The sequence below is a fragment of the Polistes canadensis genome, unplaced genomic scaffold (assembly GCF_001313835.1).
Source record: "Polistes canadensis isolate GaletaPanama2010 unplaced genomic scaffold, ASM131383v1 scaffold_53, whole genome shotgun sequence".
Lineage (NCBI taxonomy): Eukaryota > Metazoa > Arthropoda > Insecta > Hymenoptera > Vespidae > Polistes > Polistes canadensis.
The window spans coordinates 1-27,707 of NW_014569600.1; the positions used below are offsets into that span (position 1 = coordinate 1).

The 27,707-nt window shown below is 30.7% G+C and overlaps 4 protein-coding genes across 5 annotated transcripts; 3 read left to right on the forward strand and 1 right to left on the reverse strand.

Annotated features, from left to right (window-relative positions):
* Positions 1–1,083: 1,083 nt before the first annotated feature.
* LOC106785620 (transitional endoplasmic reticulum ATPase TER94) lies at positions 1,084–6,509 on the reverse strand. Its single transcript, XM_014746247.1, has 13 exons — positions 6,364–6,509; positions 5,183–5,539; positions 4,896–5,088; positions 4,576–4,810; positions 4,345–4,478; positions 4,020–4,268; positions 3,749–3,913; positions 3,552–3,674; positions 3,240–3,452; positions 2,858–3,166; positions 2,617–2,778; positions 2,378–2,532; positions 1,084–1,966 (listed from the first exon to the last, which is right to left on the reverse strand). Exons 1-13 carry the CDS (start codon positions 6,378–6,380, stop codon positions 1,876–1,878), a joined length of 2,403 nt encoding a protein of 800 aa, XP_014601733.1. The 5' UTR covers positions 6,381–6,509; the 3' UTR covers positions 1,084–1,875.
* Positions 6,510–7,465: 956 nt separating this feature from the next.
* Positions 7,466–8,928, forward strand: LOC106785576 (leptin receptor gene-related protein; the record flags this gene model as incomplete). The annotated part of the gene is made up of 5 exons (XM_014746183.1): positions 7,466–7,545; positions 7,966–8,040; positions 8,123–8,321; positions 8,396–8,539; positions 8,607–8,928. Coding segments are annotated over 4 exons (468 nt in total), but the record flags the coding sequence as incomplete, so codon positions are not given.
* Positions 8,929–9,609: 681 nt separating this feature from the next.
* LOC106785632 (transmembrane channel-like protein 7) lies at positions 9,610–12,981 on the forward strand. Of its 2 annotated transcripts, none has more exons than XM_014746260.1 (10): positions 9,610–9,819; positions 9,903–10,043; positions 10,132–10,457; positions 10,573–10,724; positions 10,808–10,892; positions 10,979–11,127; positions 11,236–11,623; positions 11,721–12,406; positions 12,475–12,599; positions 12,673–12,981. In XM_014746260.1, exons 1-10 carry the CDS (start codon positions 9,693–9,695, stop codon positions 12,762–12,764), a joined length of 2,271 nt encoding a protein of 756 aa, XP_014601746.1. In that variant the 5' UTR covers positions 9,610–9,692; the 3' UTR covers positions 12,765–12,981. The 2 variants fall into 2 exon arrangements, with proteins under 2 accessions (XP_014601746.1, XP_014601747.1); XM_014746261.1 differs by having other exon boundaries at positions 9,617–9,819; positions 10,573–10,642; positions 10,888–10,892.
* A 236-nt stretch (positions 12,982–13,217) lies between these two features.
* LOC106785606 (dynein heavy chain 3, axonemal-like) lies at positions 13,218–27,285 on the forward strand. The gene is made up of 12 exons (XM_014746225.1): positions 13,218–13,899; positions 14,013–14,242; positions 14,346–14,615; positions 14,695–15,057; positions 15,126–15,336; positions 15,416–15,643; positions 15,711–19,535; positions 19,618–19,923; positions 20,015–25,057; positions 25,132–25,289; positions 25,386–26,154; positions 26,233–27,285. Exons 1-12 carry the CDS (start codon positions 13,357–13,359, stop codon positions 26,527–26,529), a joined length of 12,243 nt encoding a protein of 4,080 aa, XP_014601711.1. The 5' UTR covers positions 13,218–13,356; the 3' UTR covers positions 26,530–27,285.
* The last annotated feature ends 422 nt before the right edge of the window (positions 27,286–27,707 follow it).

The window sequence follows — 27,707 nt, forward strand, 5'->3', positions numbered from 1 at the left end:
AACATGTAAAAAATTATTTATTGTATGAGCCTCATGTATGTCGTAATATAAGAAATAATAATAAAATAAAATTTCTAGTTGCTGAAGAAGTCCCAATAAARRGACGAAACGTCCAACTAAATCAAACATAGTTCTACTTCTTTCATGTCCAAGTTCCCTGTKAAATTTCATCATTAAAAGTTATTTATATTTTTTGTAAAAATGTAAATTATCTCTATGAATTCAAAATCGCGGATAATTTTATATTGTAGGCATACTTTGGGAACCACTGGTCCAGAGTTATAGATCGATAAATATTAATGCTATACTTAAGCTGAAAAAAATTCTGAAAAATTGATTAGTAAAAGTTTGTCTAATGAAAAAAAATGTTCTTAAATAATATATTTAAAATGCCATCTACACACACACATACAATTGATTTCATCGCATAGAAATAATCAAAATATATTTTTACTCTTAACTACCAATTATACTCAGGCTGGATGTTTTTCAGTTAAAGATAAAAAGTTATCATTAACTGTTTGAAAATACTTTTTATATTCTTTGCTAGGAACATATGCAAAAATTAATACTAGTGATATTTAATAATGGAAAAATCATAACTTTCATGATAAAAAATATTTTTGTTTTAATTTTAACAATTTTTTTTATATATCAGTATTTATATAATAAGAAAGTTCCCCATAAAAACATATCTAAATAAATATTTTTATACATATTATGCTTTTAATATATTAGAACAAAAGAGTGTATCGGTTTATTGTGGACCTCAGATTGTAAAGTATATACGTGATTATACAGAGTAGGCCATGAAAAAATAATCCGCCTCCATTTGCATGTATAATTGAGATATTCTTTTCTTTGCGGAATAACGTACACATAAAAGAAGCCAAACGCAAGTACGCATTTGGTTTCTGTATTTATACTAAGTATACTACGGACTCTGGATACATTTTCGTGGTCCACTCTGTTATATTTTGATGCAAATTATTAATATATCACTTAATAATTTAAAGATATTTAATATAACAAAATGAAGATAATAAAGACTATCCATTTTACTATAAAAAGGACAGAAAATTCTTTTGAAATTTATAGATAAATTTACTACTGAAAGACATTCGTAAATTCATTAATATAACCACCAGTTACAACAATTTCATTGACATAGCATAAACTTTTATGATACTATATCCTTCGAGTGAGTATAACAAAACGTATTTGGAGGATACAGTGATTATGCAGCAAAAGGGTCTATCTTTGAATAGTTAAATATAATCAATTCTACTGTATATTCTTTCCATGAACATAGATCATCACTTATATAATTATATAGAAAGTTATAAACCATGCGAAATTTGTATGCGTACATTTATTACGCAAAATGGATGAAATATTTATAAGGGCAGTTCGTGTAGTCCGTGCATTCGCCATACATGATTTAAAAATATTAATGGTAATCATGCTCTGATTGTGCAATTTGAATACCATGTTACTTGAATGTGACACTTGTATATTAATTAAGTAGTTTCTTTTATTATTGTTCTTTATTCGAAGTTTATTCATGAAATATAATATTATAGAATTGTATACCATATGACTAAATCATATCTAAACATTTTAATTATATATTGGTAAATAATTGAAAATTAAGATACGACATTAAAGTAATTCTTATTTTATATAAATCAAGGTACAGACCCTGTCTACACACATATAATCGTACACTTTGCATAAAAAATGTCAGTCATTCAATTATTTTATTTAGTTTTGAGTTATTTAAATTTCATTGAATCACTTCTGTGCAAAATGTATAGCAACAGACAGGCCCTTTTGTCGTATGCTCACTGCACTGAGATGGAAAGAAATGAAGACTTAGCTATAAAGATCATCATCTCCATCATCCTGGAAGGTTTGATCACCTTGTGCTGTATCTTGACTACCACCAGCGGCATTTTGTGGAAATCTATAATCATAAATTAAGTATTATTCATTCAATATTCATAAAGACATATAAATTACGTATTTATATTACAGTTCAAATTTTTTTCTGCTTACAATATTTCTTATACTATCTGTATATTTAGATAACTAATTACATATATATGTGTCTTTATATAATTTAATTAAAAAATAAAAAATATCAATTTATAATTAATATTTTTAGCCAATATATAATACGAAAAACAATATATCTGGCCATTGCTGCAAATTGATGTATCTGAATATGATACGTAAAAGTACAAAACCAAAAAATATTTTGAGAGTACGTGTACACATAATAGATTATTATTCAATATATATCTACATTTATATAATTTTAAAACTAGTATATACAAGACTTTTTCAAATATTATTTATTATTATAAAAACATACCTGAAATTCGTTCCAAATCCTCGAGATTGTTGAAGTGTTTGTGCAAACATTTCATATTTTCGAATGTCGTTATCAGAAACAGAACGTCTTGCAAACCTCATCGCTTCTTCAAAATGTGCTCTAGTAATTTCTGGCACAGGATCATCTTCCTCCATCTATGAATATTAAACGAGTAAGAATTTATAATCAATATTTAAAAAAAACAATATATATATGTACTAGTTAAATATAAAACTTACATCCATTGATGCAGATGGATTATTCGCGCGATCTTTCTCTCGACTAATTTCAGTTTCAATACATTGTCTAATGGCAAGTTTACACGCACGTTGACAAATTTCTGTTAAATCTGCTCCGGAGAAGCCATGAGTTACTTTGGCTATATAACTCAATTCTACGTCCTAGAATATTTTTATTCCTATTAATCTAATACAAAAATATACAAATTATGATTATATTATATAAATTATCAATACTTACTTTAGCAACAGGTGATTTTCGTAAATTGGCCTTGAATATTGCTTCACGAGACTTCTCATCTGGTAATGGTATATAAATGAGTTGATCTAATCTACCAGGTCGTAGAATAGCTGGATCAATAATATCAGGACGATTAGTTGCTCCAATAATGAAAACATTTTTCTTTGCTCCCATTCCATCCATTTCAGTTAAAATTTGGTTTATCACACGATCAGCTGCTCCACCGGCGTCACCAACTGTACCTCCACGAGATTTTGCAATAGAATCAAGTTCATCAAAAAATAATACACAAGGTGCAGCTGATCTTGCCTTTAAATAATAAATCAATGATTATTTGCATTATATTTTCTCTATATGTATATATTACTTAAGTTGAACTTACTTTATCAAAAACATCTCTAACATTAGCTTCTGATTCACCAAACCACATAGTTAATAATTCTGGACCTTTGACTGAAATGAAATTTGCCTGACATTCATTGGCAATTGCTTTGGCTAACAAAGTTTTACCACAACCTGGAGGTCCATAGAATAATACTCCCCTTGAAGGTTGCATACCAAATTTCAAAAACTTATCAGGATGCTCAACTGGGTACTATGAATCACAAAATGTTATATTAATAAAAATTATTTTATATTCGTTTATATATATATACCATACTTCGTTATCAAAAATGTATTAGTATTATCTTACCTGTATCAATTCTTGCAATTCCATTTTGACGTTTTGTAAACCTCCAATGTCATCCCATGTAACAGTTGGTACTTCGACAATTGTTTCACGTAATGCACTGGGACTGCTTTTACTCATTGCATACTAAAATAAAAAATTAATAATAAAATTAAAACGAATAAACGATATTTATATTAAAGGAAACTTAGGTTTATTACCTTAAAGTTTTCCATAGTAACGGCAAGAGATGATAATACTTCTGCGTCAATATGGTCATCTTCTAAGTCAATGAGATCCATTTTTTCACGAATTTGTTGTAAAGCAGCTTCAGAACATAATGAAGCTAAATCAGCACCAACATGTCCATGAGATTCTGCAGCGATCTAAAATATTGTAAGAAATTATTATTTTTTTTTAAATATACATTTAATTAAAACAAATGTATCTATATTCTTCTTACATCATACTCGATGATGATTCTATATTTACCTCTTCTAAGTCTACATCATCTGCGAGTTTCATATTTTTTGTATGAATTCTTAGAATTTCCAAACGTCCTGTTGCGTCTGGTATACCAATATCGATTTCTCTATCAAAACGCCCAAATCGACGAAGAGCTCCATCAATACTGTTTGGTCTATTTGTAGCTGCCATTACAATGACGTGTGAGCTTTGCTTCATACCATCCATCAAAGTTAATAGCTGGGAGACTATACGTCTCTCAACCTCACCATGGGTCTATATAAAATATACAGAAGGTGGTGTATTACGTATTTTACTAATAAAATAAAAATACTAATCAATTAATAAAAACCTTCTCTCTTTTAGGAGCTATTGCATCTAGCTCATCAATAAAGATAATCGCTGGAGAATTTTTCTCTGCTTCTTCAAATGCCTTTCTCAAGTTACTTTCCGATTCACCAGCAAGTTTACTCATAATCTCAGGACCTAATGACATAAAATATTAATATTCCTTGATGTTTAATATTTTAATTAAATTTTAAATCAAAACATTTAAAAACTTTTTTTTTTTAAATACACATACCATTTATAAGGAAGAAGAAAGCTCCAGTTTCATTTGCAACTGCACGTGCAATAAGTGTTTTACCAGTACCAGGTGGACCATAAAGCAAAATTCCACGTGGAGGCTTTACTCCAATAGCTTTAAACAGAGATGGATGTCGTAACGGTAATTCTACCATTTCTTTGATTTGCGCCAATTGTTTACGCACACCACCTATGTCATCATAACCTACAGCATTAATCGCTTCTTCTTCCTCCTATAAAAACAATTATATATAAATGTAATATTTTGATATTACAAAAATTGATATTAACAAAAAAAATTATTAATCTGATATTAACCTCTCTTTTTATAGGATCTCCTTCACAGTGAATTACAGTATCTGGTGCAACTATACAGAATGGACCCGGATCAGTTTCAACTACTTTAAATTCGACTGCTCGCATACCACCACGAACAATAAAATTATCATCCTTATGAAGTGGACGATATGCTTCCAAAAAGTATGGTTTCAAATAAACTTCAAATAAGTTTCTAAAAACAATGATTATTATTGAATAAAATAGTAAGCAATTATAATTTTTAATAGTTTCATCAAATTATATATAATTTATATAAACTAATTTACCCTGCAAGTCCATCTACAGTATCATCCATTGGTAATATATGAATTCGTTTACCATATTTTACTTCAGGACAAGCATGAACAGATACAACATCACTTAAACGAACACGTAAATTATTTCTGACCACACGATTCATACGAATCTTTTCATCTGGGCAAGTATCATCTGAAAGAACAATGCAAACTGTTTCTTTGCGTCTTTTTCCTCTTAATAGTACAGTATCCCCACGAAACAATAGTAATTCATCCATTTTTGCTTGGGAAAGGGCAACTACAGAATTATCATCTGCAGTTGCTTCATCTACAATTAATCTATTGGGCTTATCCTTCTTACGAAGGATTGCTGTCGCCAAGTCTTCTCTATAAAAATAATAAGATATATTATTAATACATAATAGAGTAATAATAGTTAAATATTATTATTATTATTATTATTATTATTATTATTATTATTATTATTATTATTATTATTTGATGAACCAACTTTTCACGATTAATTTAAAATTTGAAGTTGTATGGTTTGAATAAGAATGAGTGAGTCATAACAATAGTAGCTAATGATAAATAATGAAATATATGTACATTGTATAAATCATAAATTATAAATTATTTTATTTTATTACTCAACATTAATTAATTTAATATATAACGTTACAATATTTGATGTATACGATTAAAATCTATATAGATCGCATTATCATTAAAAAAAAAAAAAAAAGAGATAATCTCAAACATCCTATTTTTTCATGAAAATAGTTTATTTCGTTCTTATAAAAACGCAATTTAAATGAAATATTAAATTTTATACATCAAATAATTCTTAGATTTGATTGACTTTTATAAAAAAAAAAACCCTTTGTCACGTTTAGTTGCCACCATTCTGCCATGATCGCTCCAATGATAAGAAGCATTTGCATCATATAAAATAATAATACTGACATGAAATAGATTAAAAAAAAAAAGATCGATTTTTGTTCAGGTGGAATCTAGCAGTCATGAAAAAAGAAAATATCTGTATATCTGAAAATATAGCCTTACGACGACATGATGACAACGTAAAATTGAGACCGACAGACACACAATCACCTACGTGTCTTATACTTAAACGAAGAAAACACCGATAAAAATGACGAAAATAATCCTAGGTAATGAAACAGATCCTATATAATTATAATTTAACTTACCCTTTTGTATCACCCATTGTACGCTTGATTTAACGAAAGAAAAATGTATACTCAACGGTCACAATTCGATCTTTAGAAATTGCTACTCGGCAACAGTATCACCCAGTCCAATGATCACCCCACATTCGAAACTGTCATGGCTTGCTTGAGCGCCCTAATATCAAATTCGCGAATTAAGGCGCGTGCGCATAGCTAGCTTGTCTTATTTGTTGTTCAATATTGATGATTGGTTAATGCTATTCGCGCTTACTTAATCCTCCAATTAATTATTTACAAGTATTATTTCTACTATCTCTAATTGAAAATCTTTATTTAACTTTAAAAAAATCATTGGATGCATTTTGTTATAAATTTCTATTTAAATCTACTACGCGAATGAAATGTTGATTTATTTTAATAATTTATTGTTACACGAATAGATCATTTTGAAATATATGATTAAGATAAATGATCGATTACATTCTATGACTTTTCATAACTACAAAATGCTAAATGTTCGTATTTGATTCGTTGAATAGAAATCTTTAGGCAAACATATATCTATACACGTATAGAAACGTATAGAAATATATCTATCCACTTATGGAAACTTAGAATATTGTGTGTCATCATTATATAAAAAATATACTTGCATAACTTTTTGCAAATTATTTTCATGAAATAATATCTTTATTATAATTTTCTTTTCGATCAATGAAAAGATATATTCGAACTTAAGCCAAATTCATTTACATTAAACTTGAAATTTTCTATCAACCCAGTGTGTTAGACTTTAAATAAATTACGTCATATAGTTATATGTATACATGTATGAAGTGAGAGTTCGATAAATATACACACTTATCAAATTGATCTGCAATGGCCGGAATAAAAGGTTATTCGGCATGTTCTTGATCGTCTGATATGCGATTTTTCACCTAGTGAAATTTCGAAGAAATGGCATCAATGGGAGGAAGTTTCTTTAAAAACTGTGAAACACAAAATGAAATATCGAAACATAACCTTTTTACTTTAATTGTCACTGTCAAATATTTGTATATACACACTTAAGCTCTAGCTTTAAACTTCATTATTTATCTGTTGATCTGTTATTTCAATGTAAATCGAAAGTGTATCAGATTTATGCTATTTAATTCGTCATTATTGTAGTCAACTTCGTCGTTTTCAACATGATATTAAAAAGTGAGGAGAGAAAGCTTTGTCTCGACATTTCTGTAACTCATAACTTTGTTTTGGTTTAAAGTCAGAAATATTGAATATACATTTTATATCATTCTAGCTATTTACAAGCTAATTAGCTTATTAGCAGAATAATACTATTTCCTTATCTACACAAATATATATGTATATAAAACGAGACAATAGTATAATCATATATCGAGACAATAGTATAGTCATATTTTAATATATCATAGAAAGTATATATTCAAATATATATATTATAGACATATCAGTTTAATATTTATATAAAATTGTATTATTTTCTGTTTCATATTATGTAATCTGCTGCCCATTACCATTCAACAGCGTAAGTGCCTTTTTTTATGAACATGAAAATACTTTCTTTTTGTTATTGATTACTTGAAATAAAATATATTGCAGATTGGTTCTTCTTGCATTCTCGGGCTCTATTGGCATGACATTAGTTATCCTTGGTTGTGCATTACCACAATATGAGTATGTTTTTTATATCATTTAATACTATATTTTTTATACATGCAATAATATTTATTATAAACATGTTTTTTTTTAATTTTAGAGTATGGTGGCCATTTTTTGTAGTCTTATTCTATGTACTAGCACCAATTCCAACAATAATTGCACGCCGTTATTCAGAAGATTCACCAAGTAGTAGTAATCCGTGTTTAGAGTTGGCCATATTTATTACAATAGGATTTGTTGTATCATCCTTTGCTCTTCCTATTGTATTGGCACGAGCACCTGATGGAAATCCAGTCGTAAGTTTTTATGATTGTTTTTCTTTCATTGTTTTCTTTTTACCAGTTTCATATTTTGAAATTTATTCTTGCAGATACAACCAGGTGCTTGCTATTTAACTTTAGCAGGAAATGTTATTGTTTACTTGACTTTAGTTGGATTTTTTGTAACTTTCGAACAAGATGATGTAGACTATAATATGTGGTGAAGTGATACTTTATTGTACTTACAAAACAAGGTAAATATTAACAATTACTTTTATTAATATTACTGTTCATTATTCTATGATTTATATAAATGTATAGGTTTTCTATAAGATCACTGAGAAAAAGAAAGGGAGAAAAAGCAAGCAGCATCCTGACTGACAGCTATGTGTTAATATTAAATCAATATAAACTTATTGTACACTATTTACATAACATACAAAAATCGATTTTATTACAACATAGTTGATACTGATCTTTCATCAACTAGTATGATATTAATGCACTAATATTAGAGAACATGTTGGTATAATACTGCTTGATGATCAAATTATAAATTGTCATAAGAATCATATATCTTTTTATTGATAGAATTATCAACAAATGTAACAATGCAAAGATATATGAAGTATATATATATATATATACATATAAAAGTTATTTTTTATTTAATATAAGAATAAGTCCTTGATAATTATAATAATAATAATAAAATTAAAGTTTATTATTTGTTGTTATTTTTTCTGATGTCCTATAAAAATAACATTTGCTGAAGTAAAAATGTAATTAATTAAATATTTTTCATTTCTACATGTTCTAATCAATCCTTTTCTGAAAGTGCGTTTGATACAAAAAATTTAGATAAATTAATCTCAAAATAATATTTCTGATACATTAAAAAAAGTTAACTCATTAATTTTATCAAGAAAATATGTAGTAATTATATATATATATTTGGAAAAAAATAATATTTTTTTGTAGACGAAAGCTGTATTTTGTGAAAAAAAAAAATGAAAATTACAATAGTATATATTATAATGTTATGTATAATACGCAAAAATTTAATCAATAATAAGTATCAAACGAGTTATCGAAATTTAATTTGATAGTTACATATAAAATAAAATAATTTTGACGTTAGAAATTTATGATTAAACAAAAAGATATGAAATGTTTGTTAATAAAAAAATGTATTATTTTCGAAAATCTATATTTTAAAGAAAGAAACTTATTTTTGGACAATATATAGGTAAAAATATAAAAATAACCCTAATAAGTAAAATAAAATTAACATATGGGAGGTCTACAATTAAAAAATGTATAATATATAGATACGACGTGAAAACTAAAAATATTACTAAAGGTTAAACTTTGATTGCGTATAAAATATCATTATTCGCCCCTGAAATGATTCATTCCGCGTATGTATCACAATGGATAAAGCTCTTATCTGACACTTATCTTAAGACCATAACCAATATCAATATCTTTAAAGAAGACTTGTTAGACAAATTTATTATTAAAATGGCAGAATGTAAGTTTTCACAAATAAAAAATACATTTCCTGAAAATTATCAATAACTTTAATTAATTAAAAAATATGCCTAATTGTTTTAGCACATGAATTAAACAGTATAGATTCAAATGTAAATAATGATGATATTCTAATGATGAGTATTATGGAGTTAGACGCCTGTTTAGATGAACAGGAGAATGATGAACAGGATAGTGTGCAACAAAGATCATCAGGATTGTCATGTAAAGAAATATATATAATAACAATAAACTAGAACAAACCGTACGAGAGAACTGTATCATTCTAATTAAAATAATTATATGATTATAGCACTTCCTAATGAAAATGACATCCTGACGGATTTGGATTCTGTAATTCCATATGCAACTTGTCATATAAGAAGAAACACACAAATATCATTTCAGGACCATGCGGAAACTATTGCAACTCGTTTGCAATGCAGCAATCGACTCATGCAAGATGATTTGACTGCCGAACAACTTAGAATGGATATTTTAAAATCTATGCCGCAGTGTTTAACTATAAGAAGATTAGTAAAGTCTAAATTACACACAACAGTGCAACAGAGATCAAAGAAGATATCTATTGGTTATTGGAAAAGGCTCAAATATAAAATCAGTTTTGCTTTTCGAAAGGTTTTACACTATTATATAATAATTACTTAGATAGGCATGCATTGAGAAGTTTATTTCTTAATTGTAAAACAAATTGTTTTTATAAATTTATATATATATATATATATATATATAGGTGCATATGATAATTCAAGATATTGGGCAGACTATGGAACTTTGGTACCATACAATAAAATCAATAGAAGGTCAGTTTGGAAGCGGAGTAGCTGTTTATTTCAAGTTTTTAAGATGGCTAATTCTTTTAAATATTATGTTTGCTCTCATGAGGTATTTTTCATATATATTTATATTTTGTTCATTTAATAGTTATATTTTTTTTTAAATTGTATATAAGTTTCTTATATTTATAGCATTATGTTTATTGTTCTTCCACAATCTTTGGATCAAGTATATTTACCTTCATCTTTTAATGCTTTGGATTTTGTAACAGGCAGTGTAAGATTATTGATCTATTATTAATTAATAAAAAAAAAGTAGTTTCTCATTATTAATAATCAAAATATTATTTGTATATATTACAGGGATTTTTCGAAAATACAATAATGTACTATGGATTTTATAGTAATTATACAGTAGAAAAAATATTTACCAGTACATACAGTATTCCTTCTGCTTATTTTATTACATTACTTTGTGCTTATATATGTACGTTTATTATACTTTCTGTTAAGTAAGTATTATTTCTTATGGCGATTGTGAATATCAGTTTTTATACATACATACAATATTTTGTCTATTTAATTTATTTTTTTTTATATAATTACATTATTTGTTACAGGGTAGTATTATCTTATAGGAAACGCTATATTGAAATTCGTGAGAAAGTACAGTATTTATATTGTAACAAAGTATTTTGTGGATGGGATTTTGCTATATCCTCTACAAAAGCAGCAAATTTACAATCTACATCTATTTGTAGAGAGTTAAAAGAACTTTTAGCTGAAACAAAAAAGCATTCACAACAAAATCGTTTTATGAAATTGTATGTTATATTTGTACGTATAATTATTTCTATAATAACTTTTTGTATGATATGTGGAACTAGTGCAGTACTATGGGTATTATTAACTAAACATGAAATGGATAAATCAAATGCATCAGTAATGATTGTACCTGTGGTTATTACAATTATTATGAATATATTCTCAATAATTATCTCTTTCTTAGTGAGTATAGAATTATACTTTTAGCAATATTAATTTAATAATTTTAAAAAATTAATTATAAGTAGAGAAAGTTAAATAATATTGTTTTTTGTTCCAGGCAAAAGTGGAAAGATATAACAGTAAACGCGTTGAAGTGTATGTAACTGTGATTAGAATTCATGCATTAGCTGCAGTGATAATCAGCACCCTTCTTGCTTTTTGGCTAATACATAGCACAGATGGATGTTGGCAAACAGAATTGGGAAAAGAAATATATCGACTTATATTTATAGATTTTATTATCTCAATTTTTATTTTATATATGATTGAAACAGTGCGCTCTGTTATATATGTAACAGTTTGGAAAGGAGTTGGAAGAACAAAATTTGATATTGCCCATAGTACATTAAATCTTATTTATAATCAAATGCTTTTCTGGCTAGGTTGCTATTTTAGCCCATTGTTGTCTTTGATAATCATTATAAAAATGATATTAACATTCTATGCAAAAAAGCATAGCTTATTAAATTATTGTGAGCCACCTTCAAGACCTTGGAGAGCAGCACAAACCCATACTCTCTTTTTAGCACTTTCATTCATTGGTATAATTAGTATATTAATTATGATAGGATATATTATCACAAATGTACGAACTTATGAATGTGGGCCTTTTAAAGGACACAATTATACTTGGGAGTATGTAGTTGATGGTGTTCTTGAACTAAAAAGAGATAGTGGTTTTTGGGTACTGATAAGTGAACTTTCAAGACCCTCAATTGGAGCAGCAATATTAATTGCAATGAGGTATAATTATTTTATTTATAAATTTACTTTTGTAAATTATTTCTTAGATGATTTCTTTTATATTACAGTGTTGGAGTCTACTGGCTTAGAGCTAAAGCACAAGCAAATAAGGAAATGTTGATCATTTTACAAGATATGCTCATGTTACATGCACGAGATAAACAATTTCTTTTTGCTAAGATTACTAATGCAGGTAAATAATATATAATAAAAAAAAGAATATTTACACAAATTTATTAATTGCAAACATAATATTTTTACGCTAGGTAAAATTTATAGACGAACTCATTTGAGATATTCCAGGAGTTATGTCACAGATGAAACAAAAGATTCTACTTTATCAAATGAAAAAGACTAGATACCATGGAGTATTATTTTTATTACGTACCAAATAATGAAATCATGACTATATTTTTAAAAATATTACAGATATTTATATTAGTTTTAAGTAATAATATTTGTATATGTTTTGATCGTATACGAATATTTAATTTTTGAATAAGATAAGATAAGAACAAAAATTGTAATATAAAGTATTATTGAAACTAAATGTAATATATTTTATTGTAAACAAATACGTAATATATTTATTTTATAATTCATATATAATAATATTATATATGTATAATAATATATATTCTTGGAAAAAAAAACAACTTAATTTTTCCTATTACTACAAATAAATATACTTCTTCATTTACTTATACTACAATATTGTCACTATGGTTACATCGTAAACACGAGTGTTCGATTATTCCGAAGTTCACAGATTATAACATTGTGAGGTATCATAATTATAAATTTGAATCAAACATTAAATTGTTTATTAACACAAATTTGTATAATTGTTTTATAAAACCGTATCTTACTTTTTATGAAAAATTTGTCTTAGCTAGCGTCCGAATGTAAAGTTAACATTAAGTTACTTTTTTATAATGAATAGATAAAAAATGACGGATAAAAGATTTGTTTGTAACATACTTCCAAATATACCATGGATGCCAGTAGTGGAAGATTGTGTAAACTCGACAACAGAAGTAACTAATGCACTAGAATATGCTAAATATCCAAAACTATTAGAAGATCAATCATGGACGAAAGCAGTACCGTACAAATATTGGTTTTCCTATACAAAACCAAGTGAAGGAATAGGAAGTATATATACTCCTACTTCAGCACAGTATCGTGTTAATACTTTAACAAAGAAAGAAAAGCCATCAAAATGTTTACCATTTGGAGTTGAAAATAAGTTAAGAATGCCACCACGCGAATACGTTGAATTCTACAAAGAAGAGAGACGACGAAAAAGAGCAGAAAAGGATGAAGAAGAACGAAATTTTCTTTTAGATAATATTATTAATTTGAAAGATTTGATAGATGGTACATGGTTACATAGAAAAGCTGAGAAAGAGGCTTATCAAAATATTCAGAATGGAGAATTATTAATGAAACAAAGAAAAGATAAATTGAAGAAAATCATTCTTGAGGAAGAAGTATGCATATTTCATATATTACTAACAATAAATAATTGTTTCGTTACGCTATTTACTACTAAATCTATAATAATAATTAATATTTACAATTGAAGTAACAACGGACATTACAGATTGTACGAAGTAAGGAAGCAGAGATGCCAAGATCAATCGAAGATCAATTAGAAGAATTGATGATTCAGGTTGAAAGAGAGCAAAATCAAAAAATACGAGACGAAGATATTCAAAGACTTTTTTACTTAAGAAACGAGTGCATTGCCGATTATCATTTAGAACCATATGATTATAGTAATATCGAAAATGCCAAAAAATTACTCGTTGGTAGATTACGAAAACGCAAAGAGTAAATTATTGTTTATTACAATTGTTTTTCATTGTTAATTACTTTTATAATTAACAATGGGTGTGGCTCGTTTTCCGTCTTATTTTAACAAATTTTCTTTCAGTTTTGACGGAATCATTCAAAAATTAGAAGGGGAAATAATCGATGATTATAAGAAGAGTCTTCGTTACTCCATAGTTGATTATATTCTTTTGGATGCGGAAGAAAGAAAACGTTTGCTTATAGAAACAATGCCCATGGAGTATCCTGTTTTAATTATTCATGCTCCAGTACCGTGGCATCAATATAAAATTTTATCTGATCATTTTATGGAATATAATCTTTTCATAACAAACGAGATATTGAGAGATATTCGGGATTTATGGTTTTCTAAGTTAGTTTTTTAAGTATATATAAATATTATTAAATATTCATTAATTTTATTATTGCAAGGGTATCATCATTTTTCTCAGATACCATAACACAACGATTTTTAAAATTCAAGACTTAGGAACGTTTCCAGTGGCAGCCACGGAAATTGAACCAAAAGTAAATGAATTGTGCGAAAATGCTGTTTATGTGCTAACAAATAAATGGTTGGCCGATGTAGCCGATATTTTTCTCGAGAAAAAGTATGCGTGGTCGGGACTTTTTGAAAAAGGGCAACACGCATCAACGAGTTTAATTGAAAAATATTTTCGAGCCGTTAATTCTTTATTGTCAAGACAATTAAGAATTATGATAATGAAAACTATAGAACATTTTAGAAATTTTCTTATGCAATATAGAACAGGAAATTATTTCGAAGGGGATTATAAAGATTTGATGTTTATTAAGTAAGCACAATCTCGTTCGTCAACCTATAGTTTAATTAATACGTAATGCAATATAATTTACATTTTAGACCTCCTTTAATAACAGTAAATGTAGAAGTGGAAATTGGAACAACGAGTTTGTATTGTAAACCAAGTATTTTAGATATACATACCATCGTTTCGAGATGTTTCGATAAAATTCTCAAGGTTGCTATGATTTTACCCAAAATCGAAGTGATTTTATTTCCTGAATTGGATCAAAAAGGTTTTCTGTTCTCAATATCACGATATGAAGACGAGGTGATATTAATTACATGAAAAAAATTAATAGAATATTCATGTAAGTGCAATATATATATATTTACATTCATGTATGCAGGTATTGTTGTTAATTACCGATACATTAGATACGGTTGGTGTACACATCGCTGGCCCGCAAGAATATCTTAAACGTTATGAAGAATTATTATACATAATAGATGGAACAGCACAGAAGAATTTAAATGATTTCTTTAATATTGAACCATTTCCATTTTTGAGAGAGTTCGAGCAAAAGATTGACTTTTACGACAATTTAAGCAAAGAAATATCTATATTTCAATGCAAGGTATATTAACAATAAAATAGAATTTTATATAATGGTATTATTTAAATAATTATTTTTTTCCATTTAGATACCACTGAATATGATTGAAATTGATTGTACCATTGTAAACGATACCATGCGACAAATACTTCATGAATTACGTTCACAAATTTGTGATTTTTTTGCGAACGAATTAAGATCGAACAATCGTGAACTGTGTTCTATCTTTGATGAAATAGCAGAAAATATTTCAAAGATGCCAGAAACTACGCAGGAAGTTGTCGAGCTTTATAATTATCTTTGCGAAAGTCGAGATTCGACGATGTTCAATTTGAGGAGTCGATTGGCACGTTCCGCGGATTTGACATTATTTCTCTTTAATCATCAACCATTGACCGATGAAGATATTCAATTGAATTCACGTACTATAACGTGGCCGAAAGAAATGGAAACTGTAATGGATTTAGCGACAACCAGATTGAACATGAGGAAAGAATTTCTTGAGGGTGTATTACGAACTAGACGAGATAATTTTGAGAAAAAGATAAATGCTATGCAAAAAGCAATCGAACAATTCAAAAGAAAGGATCCGCCTGTATTAACTATTGAAGAAATGGAACAAGCAACCGAAGAGGTAGAGCAATTGTCAAAGGATATGGCGGATATAAGAAAAGAAGCGGAAGAGATCAATGAAGAAGAAACACTCCTCGATATGGAATTAAGTCCGTACATGATGATACCTGCTATGTCATCCATTGTAGATGTCTTTGATAAATTATGGCACATAGCGTTGAGCTTTCACAAGAATTACGAAAAATGGTTTTACGGGCCGTTCGTTGGACTTGACGCCGATGAGATTCGCGACGAAGTCGACGAGATTTGGAGAACACTTTACAAATTATCACGGGTGCTCAGTGATATTCCCGGTGCGAGACGAGTCGCTGAAATGGTACGTGCCAAAGTAGAAAAATTTAAACAATTTATTCCAGTTCTTCAAACAATTTGTACTCCTGGCTTAGAAGCTCGACATTGGGAACAAATCAGTCAAATTGTTAAATTGTCTATAGAACCCACGGATACCAGTTGCCTTTCCGATATGATTGAACACGGTTTATCTGTTCACATTGAGAAACTTGAAGAAATTTCGTCGGCTGCTATTAAAGAACACGCATTGTTGAGAAACCTGCAAAAGATGAAAAGCGAATGGGCTGAGATTTACTTTGAATTAACATTGTATCGGGATACTGGTGTAAATATATTGACGGCGGTAGACGATATACAAGTGTTGTTAGATGATCATATATTAAAAGTTCAGACAATGAGAGGTTCAGCTTTTGTGAAAGCTTTCGAAGAAGATATGCAAGCTTGGGAGGACAAATTAATCATGATGCAGGACATTATCGATCAATGGTTGATGTGTCAAGCTACTTGGATGTATCTCGAACCGATATTCAGTAGCGAAGATATCATGCGTCAAATGCCTACAGAGGCCAAAAATTTTCGACGAATTGACAAAATTTGGCGTAACATTATGATATATGTGACAAACAATAAAAGGGTTATCGATGCTACTGCTATGCCGAATATGTTGCAAGAATTTAAGCTTTGCAATACTTTATTGGAAGAAATACAAAAAGGTTTAAACGAGTATCTGGAAAAGAAACGTTTGTTCTTTCCAAGATTTTTCTTCTTATCCAATGACGAGTTATTGGAAATACTTTCAGAGACGAAGGATCCGCAAAGAGTACAGCCACATTTGAAAAAATGTTTCGAAGGTATAAGCAAGTTACGTTTCACTAAAGATGAAGAAATAATTGGAATGTTATCGCGCGAGGAAGAATATATACCATTGAGTGGAAAGATTTATCCTGCCGATGCAAAAGGCATGGTTGAAAGATGGTTGTGCCAAGTAGAGGAACTCATGATCGCTTCTCTTCGTGATATAGCAGAGGAGAGTATAATTTCATATTTTGAAAGTGTACGCGAAGAATGGATACTTTCTTGGCCAGGTCAAATAATTATTTGCTGCAGTCAGATTCATTGGACCAACGAAGTATGTGATTCATTCGAAGACAAATCAACGTCGGATTATTTGAAGAAATGCGGCTATCAAATAGAAAATACCGTAGCTCTTGTTCGAGGCAAATTGGACCCAAGTGCTAGGATAACTTTAAATGTTTTGATCGTGATCGATGTACATGCGAGAGACATAGTCAGTTTGCTCGTTCAAGAAAATGTTAAAAACGTAATGGATTTTAACTGGATATCACAACTGCGTTATTATTGGATCAACAACAGCATCACAGTTGCGATGGTTACGACTGAAGTTCAATATGCCTTCGAGTATCTTGGAAATACATCGCGTTTAGTAATTACACCTTTGACGGATCGTTGCTATAGAACGCTTATGGGTGCATTGAAATTAAACTTAGGTGGATCACCGGAAGGTCCAGCTGGAACAGGAAAAACCGAAACTGCAAAAGATTTGGCTAAAGCAGTGGCCAAGCAATGCGTAGTCTTCAATTGTTCCGAAGGTCTTGATTACAAAGCAATGGGGAAATTTTTTAAGGGCATAGCACAGTCTGGTGCTTGGGCATGCTTCGATGAATTTAATCGTATAGAACTCGAGGTTCTTTCCGTTATTGCTCAACAGATCTTGTCCATACAGATGGCGATAAGTATGAAATTAGAAAAGTTCATATGCGAGGGTACCGAAATTAAATTAAATCCTACTTGTTACGTTATCATTACGATGAATCCTGGTTATGCTGGACGTCAAGAACTTCCGGACAACTTGAAGGTACTATTTCGAACCGTTGCCATGATGGTACCAGATTACGCTATGATTGGAGAAATTACTCTTTATTCTTATGGTTTCACCGATGCTAAGAATCTTGCTGAGAAAATAGTTCATACATATAAGTTGTGTTCGGAACAATTGAGTTCACAAAATCATTACGATTACGGTATGCGAGCAGTAAAAACTGTTCTAATTGCTGCTGGCAATCTGAAATTGAAACATCCAACACGGGACGAGTCCGTCATAGTTCTGCGAGCGATCGTAGACGTTAATCTTCCAAAATTTTTAGCTCAAGATGTACCTTTATTCAATGGAATATATACCGATCTATTTCCAGGTATTACCTTGCCTCAACCTGATCGTGGAGAACTTATAGATCGTCTCAAAATTAGTTTAGAGAAAAAAAATCTTCAAGCTACTTCTTGGTACATAGAGAAAATCATACAGATTTACGAAATGATATTAGTACGTCATGGATTAATGATCGTTGGTAATGCATTAGGAGGTAAAACTCAAGCATATCAGACATTAGCAGAATCATTGGGTGATCTTGCTGGAATAAGAAGAGCCACTATGAGAGAATTTAAAACAATTTATAGGATAATTAATCCAAAAGCTATTACAATTGATCAATTGTATGGTAGCTTCGATCCGGTGTCTCATGAATGGAATGATGGTGTACTAGCTAATACTTTTCGTGAGTTTGCACAATCCTTGTCCCTGGAACGAAAATGGATTGTCTTCGATGGTCCAGTGGATGCGATATGGATCGAAAGTATGAACACAGTATTGGACGATAATAAAAAGCTTTGTTTAATGTCCGGTGAAATTATTCAAATGTCCAACAAAATGAACATGATATTCGAGCCAGCTGATCTAGAACATGCATCGCCAGCCACCGTTAGCAGGTGCGGAATGATCTACATGGAACCTTCTCAGCTTGGTTGGATGCCATTTTTTGAATCTTACAAAAAATATCTCAAAGAAAAATTACTCTTAGAGCAATTCGAGCTTATCGTAGAAATAATCGAATGGTTGATCGAACCGGTCTTAATGTTCATTAAATATAACTGCACGACATTCATCGATACGTCAGAGCTTCATATGTTTTTGGTAATTATAATATACAGTTACATAATTGATGGTAAAAGTGTAAAGTTAAATATATATTATTACAACATTATGGTTATTATAGTCGCTAACAAGGCTCTTGACTATAATGCTAGAAGAAGAGACTCAAGTTAGTACGGTGTGGCTGCAATGTGTGCTATTATTCTGTATTATTTGGGGTATTTGTCCAACATTAATTGGCAATAGCAGGAAAATATTCGATTCCTATTTTCGGAAACTATTACTCGGTAATATAGATAAATATCCAAGGCCTAAGGCATTTAAGTTGACGAAACAACAATTATTTCCCGACAGAGATACTATTTACGATTGGGTGTATGATAAAAAAAATAATGGATGTTGGATATCATGGATGGATACTATGGCACAAGTATGAAAATACTTTCCTCTACTTTCCTCTACTTTTCCTCTTGTGTTTTCAAAAGAAAAAAAAAATATAAAAAATATTTACTTATTTGCAGGTACCTTTACCAGCACATGCTAAAGCAAGCGAGCTCATTATACAAACTACTCAAGTTTCTATGCAACGATTCTTTATAAAAAATTTTTTACACAAGAATGTACCAATATTGTTTGTAGGACCAACTGGTACTGGCAAATCAGCGATAATTCTTAATTATTTAGAAGAATTACCACGAGAACAACACATCGAAAATGTTATAAACTTTAGCGCTCGTACGAGCGCTTCACAAACTCAGGAAATTGTGATGTCTAAATTAGATCGAAGAAGAAAAGGAGTTTATGGGCCAGCGATGGGTAAAAAGTGTGTACTCTTTGTAGATGACTTGAGTATGCCACAGAAAGAGACATACGGAGCACAACCACCTATTGAATTATTACGTCAGTTCATAGATCATGGTTATTGGTTCGATCCAAAGGAAACGAGTATATTATATTTAGTAGATATTTTATTAATCGCAGCTATGTTACCACCGGGAGGTGGTTCTAACGTTGTTACCCATCGACTTACTCGTCACATGCATATAATTGGTATAGAATTTTTCGAAGAGGCTACATTGAGTAAAATTTTCACCTCAATTCTCGAATGGCATTTCGCTAAAGGTTTCGTATCGGAAGTTTCTCGATTAGGAAAAATGATTGTTAACGCTACTATGGATATATTTCTAACTGCTATCGAAAGATTTTTACCTACACCGGCTAAAAGTCATTACACCTTTAATTTGCGAGATTTCAGTCGCGTGATCGGAGGTATATTATTGGTACCAGCAGTTAGAATGAAAGATCCCGATAAACTCATTAGATTATGGATACACGAGGTATATAGAGTTTTTCATGACAGGCTTGTCGATGACGATGATCGTGACATGCTTTTCACTATGGTAAAGCATACATGCTATGAACACTTGCGTCAACCATTAGAAAAAGTTCTTGCCAATTTTTTAAAAGAGGACGAAAAAATCATAAAGAGTACTCATATTCGTGATTTATTCTTCGGCAATTACATGGAACCTGATGCCGATCCCAAGATTTACGACGAAGTAACGAATTTGGAAGATTTGCAAAAGAAAATGGATTATTATTTGAACGAATACAATATGATATCGAGATCACCGATGTCTTTAGTTCTTTTTAGATTTGCTATAGAACATATTTCTCGTATTTCTCGAGTACTATTACAAGACAACGGCCATGCTATGCTCGTTGGAATTGGTGGCTCAGGTAGAAATTCTTGTACGAAATTAGCGACTAGTATGTCCGAGTATATGTTGTATCAAGTTGAAATGTCTAGAACTTACGGATATACCGAATGGCAAGATGACTTAAGACAACTTTTGTTACACATTGGATGTGATGGAAAACCTACGGTATTTCTATTTGCAGATAATCAAATAACAGATGAATCCTTCGTTGAAGATATAAATATACTTCTTAATACCGGCGATGTACCGAATTTATATGGTACCGAAGAGATGGCTGTGATTTTGGAAAAGATGATGAACGTAGCACGAGAAACGGGTGGTAAGAAAGTAGAGACTACGCCGTTGACGCTTTACAATCTTTTCATCGAAAGAATAAAGAAAAACCTTCACATAGTACTCACCATGTCACCGATCGGTGATTCATTTAGAATTCGAACTAGGATGTTTCCTTCTCTAATCAATTGTTGTACCATAGATTGGTACACTTTGTGGCTAGAGGATGCTCTTGAAAAGGTAGCCAGAACGTCATTACAAAATTTGAACATTGGTTCTGAATTACGAGAGAAGTGTGTTCACATTTGTAAAGAATTTCACATGAGTGTTTCCGTCGCAAGCGAGGATTATTACAAGAATCATCATAGAAGATATTACGTAACTCCTACGAGTTTTCTACAACTAATATCGTCTCTTTATAGACTTTACGGAGAAAAAGTCAATCAAATTACAAACCAAGAAAGTCGATACGTTACTGGATTAGAAAAGTTGGATTTCGCGGCAGGACAAGTGGCTGTGATGCAAGAGGAATTAAAAATGTTGCAACCAAAATTAGTGGCGCAATCACAGTTGAGCGATAAACTTATGATAAGAATCGAACAGGATACCATCAACGTAGAAGCTAGAAAAGAAATAGTAGCTGCAGATGAAGCATTGGCTAACGAAGCTGCTGCTGCCGCTCAAGCTATTAAAGATGATTGTGAGAGTGATCTAGCTGAAGCTACGCCTGCATTAGAAGCGGCTCTGGCAGCATTAAATACATTGAAACCAGCAGACATTACTATCGTCAAATCCATGAAGAGTCCACCAGCCGGTGTCAGATTAGTTATGGAGGCTGTTTGTGTATTGAAAGGTGTTAAACCTGAAAAGATACAAGATCCCAAAACCGGTAAAACTGTTGAAGATTATTGGCTAGCTTCCATTAGAATGCTCGGTGATATGAAATTTCTTGATAGTTTGAAAAATTTCGACAAGGATAATATACCACCCGCGTACATGAAAATAATTCGTGATAAATTTATAAACGACAGAAGTTTTCAGCCTGAAGTTATTAAAAAAGTATCTACTGCTTGCGAAGGTCTTTGCAAATGGGTACGTGCTATGGAAGTTTATGATCGCGTTATCAAAGTTGTAGCACCGAAAAGAGCAATGTTAGCCGAGGCCGAGGCTGAATTAGCAACACAAATGGAAATGTTAAATGCTAAGAGAGCACTTTTGCAAGAAGTTACGCAAAAATTGCAATCCCTTAACGATGAATTTGCGGAATGTATGAGAGAGAAAAAGAAACTTGAAGATCAGATCGATCATTGTACTCAAAAATTGGATAGAGCTGAAAAATTATTGGGTGGTTTAAGTGGAGAAAAAACTCGATGGAACGAAACAGCGATGGCACTTGGTGCCAGTCTCCAAAGCGTTATCGGAGATGTATTGTTGTCTTCCGGTGTTGTCGCTTACTTGGGTGCCTTTACCATAGATTATAGAAATGATCTTATAAGTCAATGGCACGCATCATGCACAAGAGCAAATATTCCATGTGGAAAGCATTTCAATTTGATAGATATCCTTGGTGAACCAGTGAAAATCAGAGCATGGACGATTTATGGATTACCTGCGGATAATTTTTCTATAGAAAATGGCATAATCGTAATGAATGCTGATCGATGGCCTCTCATGATAGATCCACAAAATCAAGCTAATAAATGGGTTAAAAATATGGAAAAACAAAACAAATTATCTATTATAAAACTAACCGATCCTAATTACGTCAGTGTCGTAGAAACGGCGTTGCAATTCGGTACGCCAGTTTTGTTGGAAAATATTCTTGAAGACATAGATGCGATATTAGAGCCAGTGTTAATGAAAAATGTTTATAAACAAAGAGGCATATCGTACATTAAATTTGGAGAAAATGTTCTTGAATATAACTCGAATTTTCGTTTCTACATCACAACTCGTTTACGAAATCCCCATTATCTACCAGAAATAGTAGTAAAAGTAACATTATTAAATTTTATGATTACGCCTCAAGGTTTAGAGGATCAACTTTTAGGAATAGTCGTCGCACAGGAATTACCGATTCTCGAGGAAAAAAAGAATCAATTGATTGTCGAAGGTGCAAACAATCGACGTATATTAAAGGAAATAGAAGACAAAATATTGGAAGTCCTATCAACTTCGAAAGGAAATATATTGGAAGATGAAACAGCTATAAAAATACTTTCCACTTCGAAAGTGTTGTCGGAAGATATCGAAGCAAAACAACATGCAGCTGCTAAAACGGCAGTTGAAATCGATCAGGCTCGTAATGGTTACAAACCAGTTTCAAAGCATGGCTCAGTACTTTTCTTTTGTATTTCCGAATTAGGCAATGTCGATCCTATGTATCAATATTCATTGTCATGGTTTATTCATCTTTATATCATGTCGATAACCAACAGCGAAAAATCGATTAATTTAAATGTACGAATGAAAAATCTCAATTCTCACTTTACAGCGAATATCTACAGAAACGTATGTCGTTCCCTCTTTGAGAAACATAAATTGATGTTCTCGTTGATACTGTGCGTTGGTCTCATGCGTGCCGAAGGAAAATTAAACGAAGATTTATGGACGTTTTTATTAACAGGAGGAATTGCATTGGACAATCCTTATCCAAATCCAGCACCATCCTGGCTTTCTGATAAATCCTGGTCAGAAGTGGTACAAGCAACCGCTTTACCTGGTATGGAAAGATTTAAAATGTCTTTAGAACAATATACTTCAATGTGGAAAGATTGCTACGACTTATCAAATCCAGAAAAAGAAAAATTACCGACACCATTCGAACACCTAGATGCTCGAAATCTTGAAAAACTTATTATTATTCGATGTATCAGGCCTGACAAAATTGTAACATCTATTCAAAAATTTATAATAGAAAATATGGATCAATCTTTCGTTGAGCCCCCACCATTCGATCTTCAAGGATCATACAACGATTCTAGTAATATCACACCTTTGATTTTTATACTTTCTCCGGGTTCTGATCCGATGGCAGGTTTAATTAAATTCGCCGAGGATAATGGTTTGTCCAAAAAAGATCTAATGACCATATCATTAGGTCAAGGCCAAGGTCCGATAGCAACCAATATGATTCAACAGAGCATCCAAACCGGTGAATGGGTCATTTTACAGAATTGCCATCTCGCTGTCTCCTGGATGAAGGAATTGGATAGAATTTGTGACGAAATCATTACACCAGAAAATACGCACCCCAAATTTCGATTGTGGCTTACGAGTTATCCATCCGAAGGATTTCCTGTTTCCATCTTACAGAATGGCGTTAAAATAACAAACGAACCACCCAAGGGCTTGAAGAATAACTTATTGCGTAGTTATTTGAATGATCCTATTTCTGACATGGAATTTTTTCATAGCTGTTCTAAAATATTGGAATGGAGAAGCCTTTTGTTTTCCTTGTGTTTCTTTCATGCCGTAGTTCAAGAAAGACGAAACTTTGGACCATTAGGATGGAATATTCCTTACGAATTTAATGAATCCGATTTACGCATTAGCATTTTACAATTGCAGGTAAAAACATATTATATTTTTTTAATCTTATTATGTAAACTTTTTAAATTTTAACCTACTTAGATCTTTTTTAGCTGTTTTTAAATGATTACGAAGATATACCATTCGATGCGCTTCTGTATTTAACAGGAGAATGCAATTACGGAGGACGAGTAACGGACGATAAAGATAGACGTTTACTTAATTCATTATTAAAAAATTTCTATAATCCAGAAGTCGTTACAAATAGACAGTAAATACGTCTCTATGCGTCGAATATTATTTTTTCTTTTTTTTAACAATTTATTTATTAAAATCGTTAACCTTTTACTAACTTATTTTATTGTAGATATTCCTTCTCTCCGAGTGGAATTTACCACTTACCTAAAAACACCGATTACGAAGGATGTATCGATTACATAAGAAATTTACCTATTAATCAGGCACCTGAGGTATATGGTCTGCACGATAATGCAGATATTACAAAAGATAATCAAGAATCCATGCAATTACTTGCGGATGCTCTCTTGACGCAACCACAAATAAGTGGAGTAACTGCTGAACGAGATGTTGATGAAATGGTGTATAATCTCGCTGCTGATATATTATCGAAAATGCCAGCACAATTTGATATGGTAGAAGTTGCGGAAAAATATCCCGTGTTGTATATGAACAGTATGAATACCGTTTTACGACAGGAACTAATTAAATTTAATCAGTTAACAAGTGTTATAAAGAGTACGTTGACAAATGTACAGAAAGCCATAAAAGGTCAAGTATTGATGTCACCGGAATTGGAAGAGGTATTTACTTGTATGAATATCGGTAAAGTACCTTCTGCGTGGGATAGAAAATCGTACCCTTCGTTGAAACCATTAGGAAGTTATGTTAACGATCTATTAGCAAGAATACAATTTTTACAAGATTGGATTGATAATGACGCACCAGTTATATTTTGGATCTCCGGTTTTTTCTTTACTCAGTCATTCCTTACCGGGGTTTTACAAAATTATGCTCGCAAACATAAGATACCTATCGATCTGATAGAGTTTGATTTTGACGTTACGAAATTTGAAACAACGGTTGATAATTCACCGTCTAGTGGTGTTTATATAAGAGTACGTTTACATATGTCGTCTTATCAGGGAATTTCTCTTCCCTTTATCATTGTCATTCAATTTTGATCTTATTTTTAGGGTCTTTTTCTAGAAGGTGCAAGGTGGAACAGAGAGACGGGTTCGTTAGATGAATCAAGACCTAAAGTTATGTTTGATTCTTTGCCTATAATTTGGTTGAAACCAACTCTAAAATCCGAACTTTCATTTCCACCGGTTTATCATTGTCCCATTTATAAAACGAGCGCGCGACGTGGTGTCTTAGCAACAACAGGACATTCTTCAAACTTTGTCATGTATATTTTTCTTCTGACATTAATCGATGAATCGCATTGGATAAATAGAGGTGTTGCCAGTCTTTGCCAGCTGGATGATTAAAATATATTTAGCCTGAAAATAACTAGTTTTATCCTAAATATGGTCAAAGTATTTTAGTACTGGGTATATAAAATATATAAGGAACACAATATGAATCAATATAAATATTGTATTCCTTGGAAAATAATTTCAACCAAATGTGTAATTTTCGTGTACTTTCATAACACGATTTAATTATAAATACATATATTTATCTACAACAACTTGACATATTTCATCTTATTTCAAATTTATGCTTTCATACAATACAATATATGTATATATAAAATATGGAATATATAGAATGAAACAATTTAAACATAACTATGTATTCATTCTTCGATAAATCAAGTATAACAACAATGAAGTTAAAATTGTTTCTTTGATTATGTACAATACAGTACCTTAGATCTATAATCCATCTAACAAATTGAATCAGTAGAGGAAGACATACGCACAACACAGATAAAACAAAGCACGTAATAGATTGCAGCTATTGGTCGGCAAATGGTAATCAATTGTTAAATTAAAGAGCTAATTTACATATTTAAATCATTGTTGGAATTTGCTTCCATTTTCTGCCCGGAGAAGAATAAACGTGCATTTGTGTATGTGTGTGTGTGTGTGTGTATTTTTACCATTATTGATTCAACACTTTAGACGAATCATAGTTTGATTATTATCCTGTAAAAATCCTATGAATGTTCAACAAAAATATTGGAAAAGTTTTTCTACATCAGATTCATAACCGAACGTACAAATATTTTCTACAAAGAAAATTAAATTTAAATAACTTCCTTCGACTTCTCCTGATAAAAAATATAATCGGAATATATTATATATTTCTTGAAAGTTCATCATACATAAATATATATATAAATTACGATCCCTCTGTTGCAGTCTTTTTATATATTTGTAGAAAAAAAATTATATTAACTTAATCGGATTAAAAATTTACATATATGGAACATTTACCATTTTCTATTAGTAACAATTGATATTATTACTTTAATAACATTCAAACTTATTTCTAATTTATGTAAAAATTTATAAATTATGATTTTAAAAAAAATCCAATTTTTCGAATCATTAATTATACCTAACGTGTATGTTATAATGCATACATATACATTTGTGTGTGTACGTTACTTTTCAAATATTTTCTATTACATTTTTTTATTTATAGTACAAGAATCAAC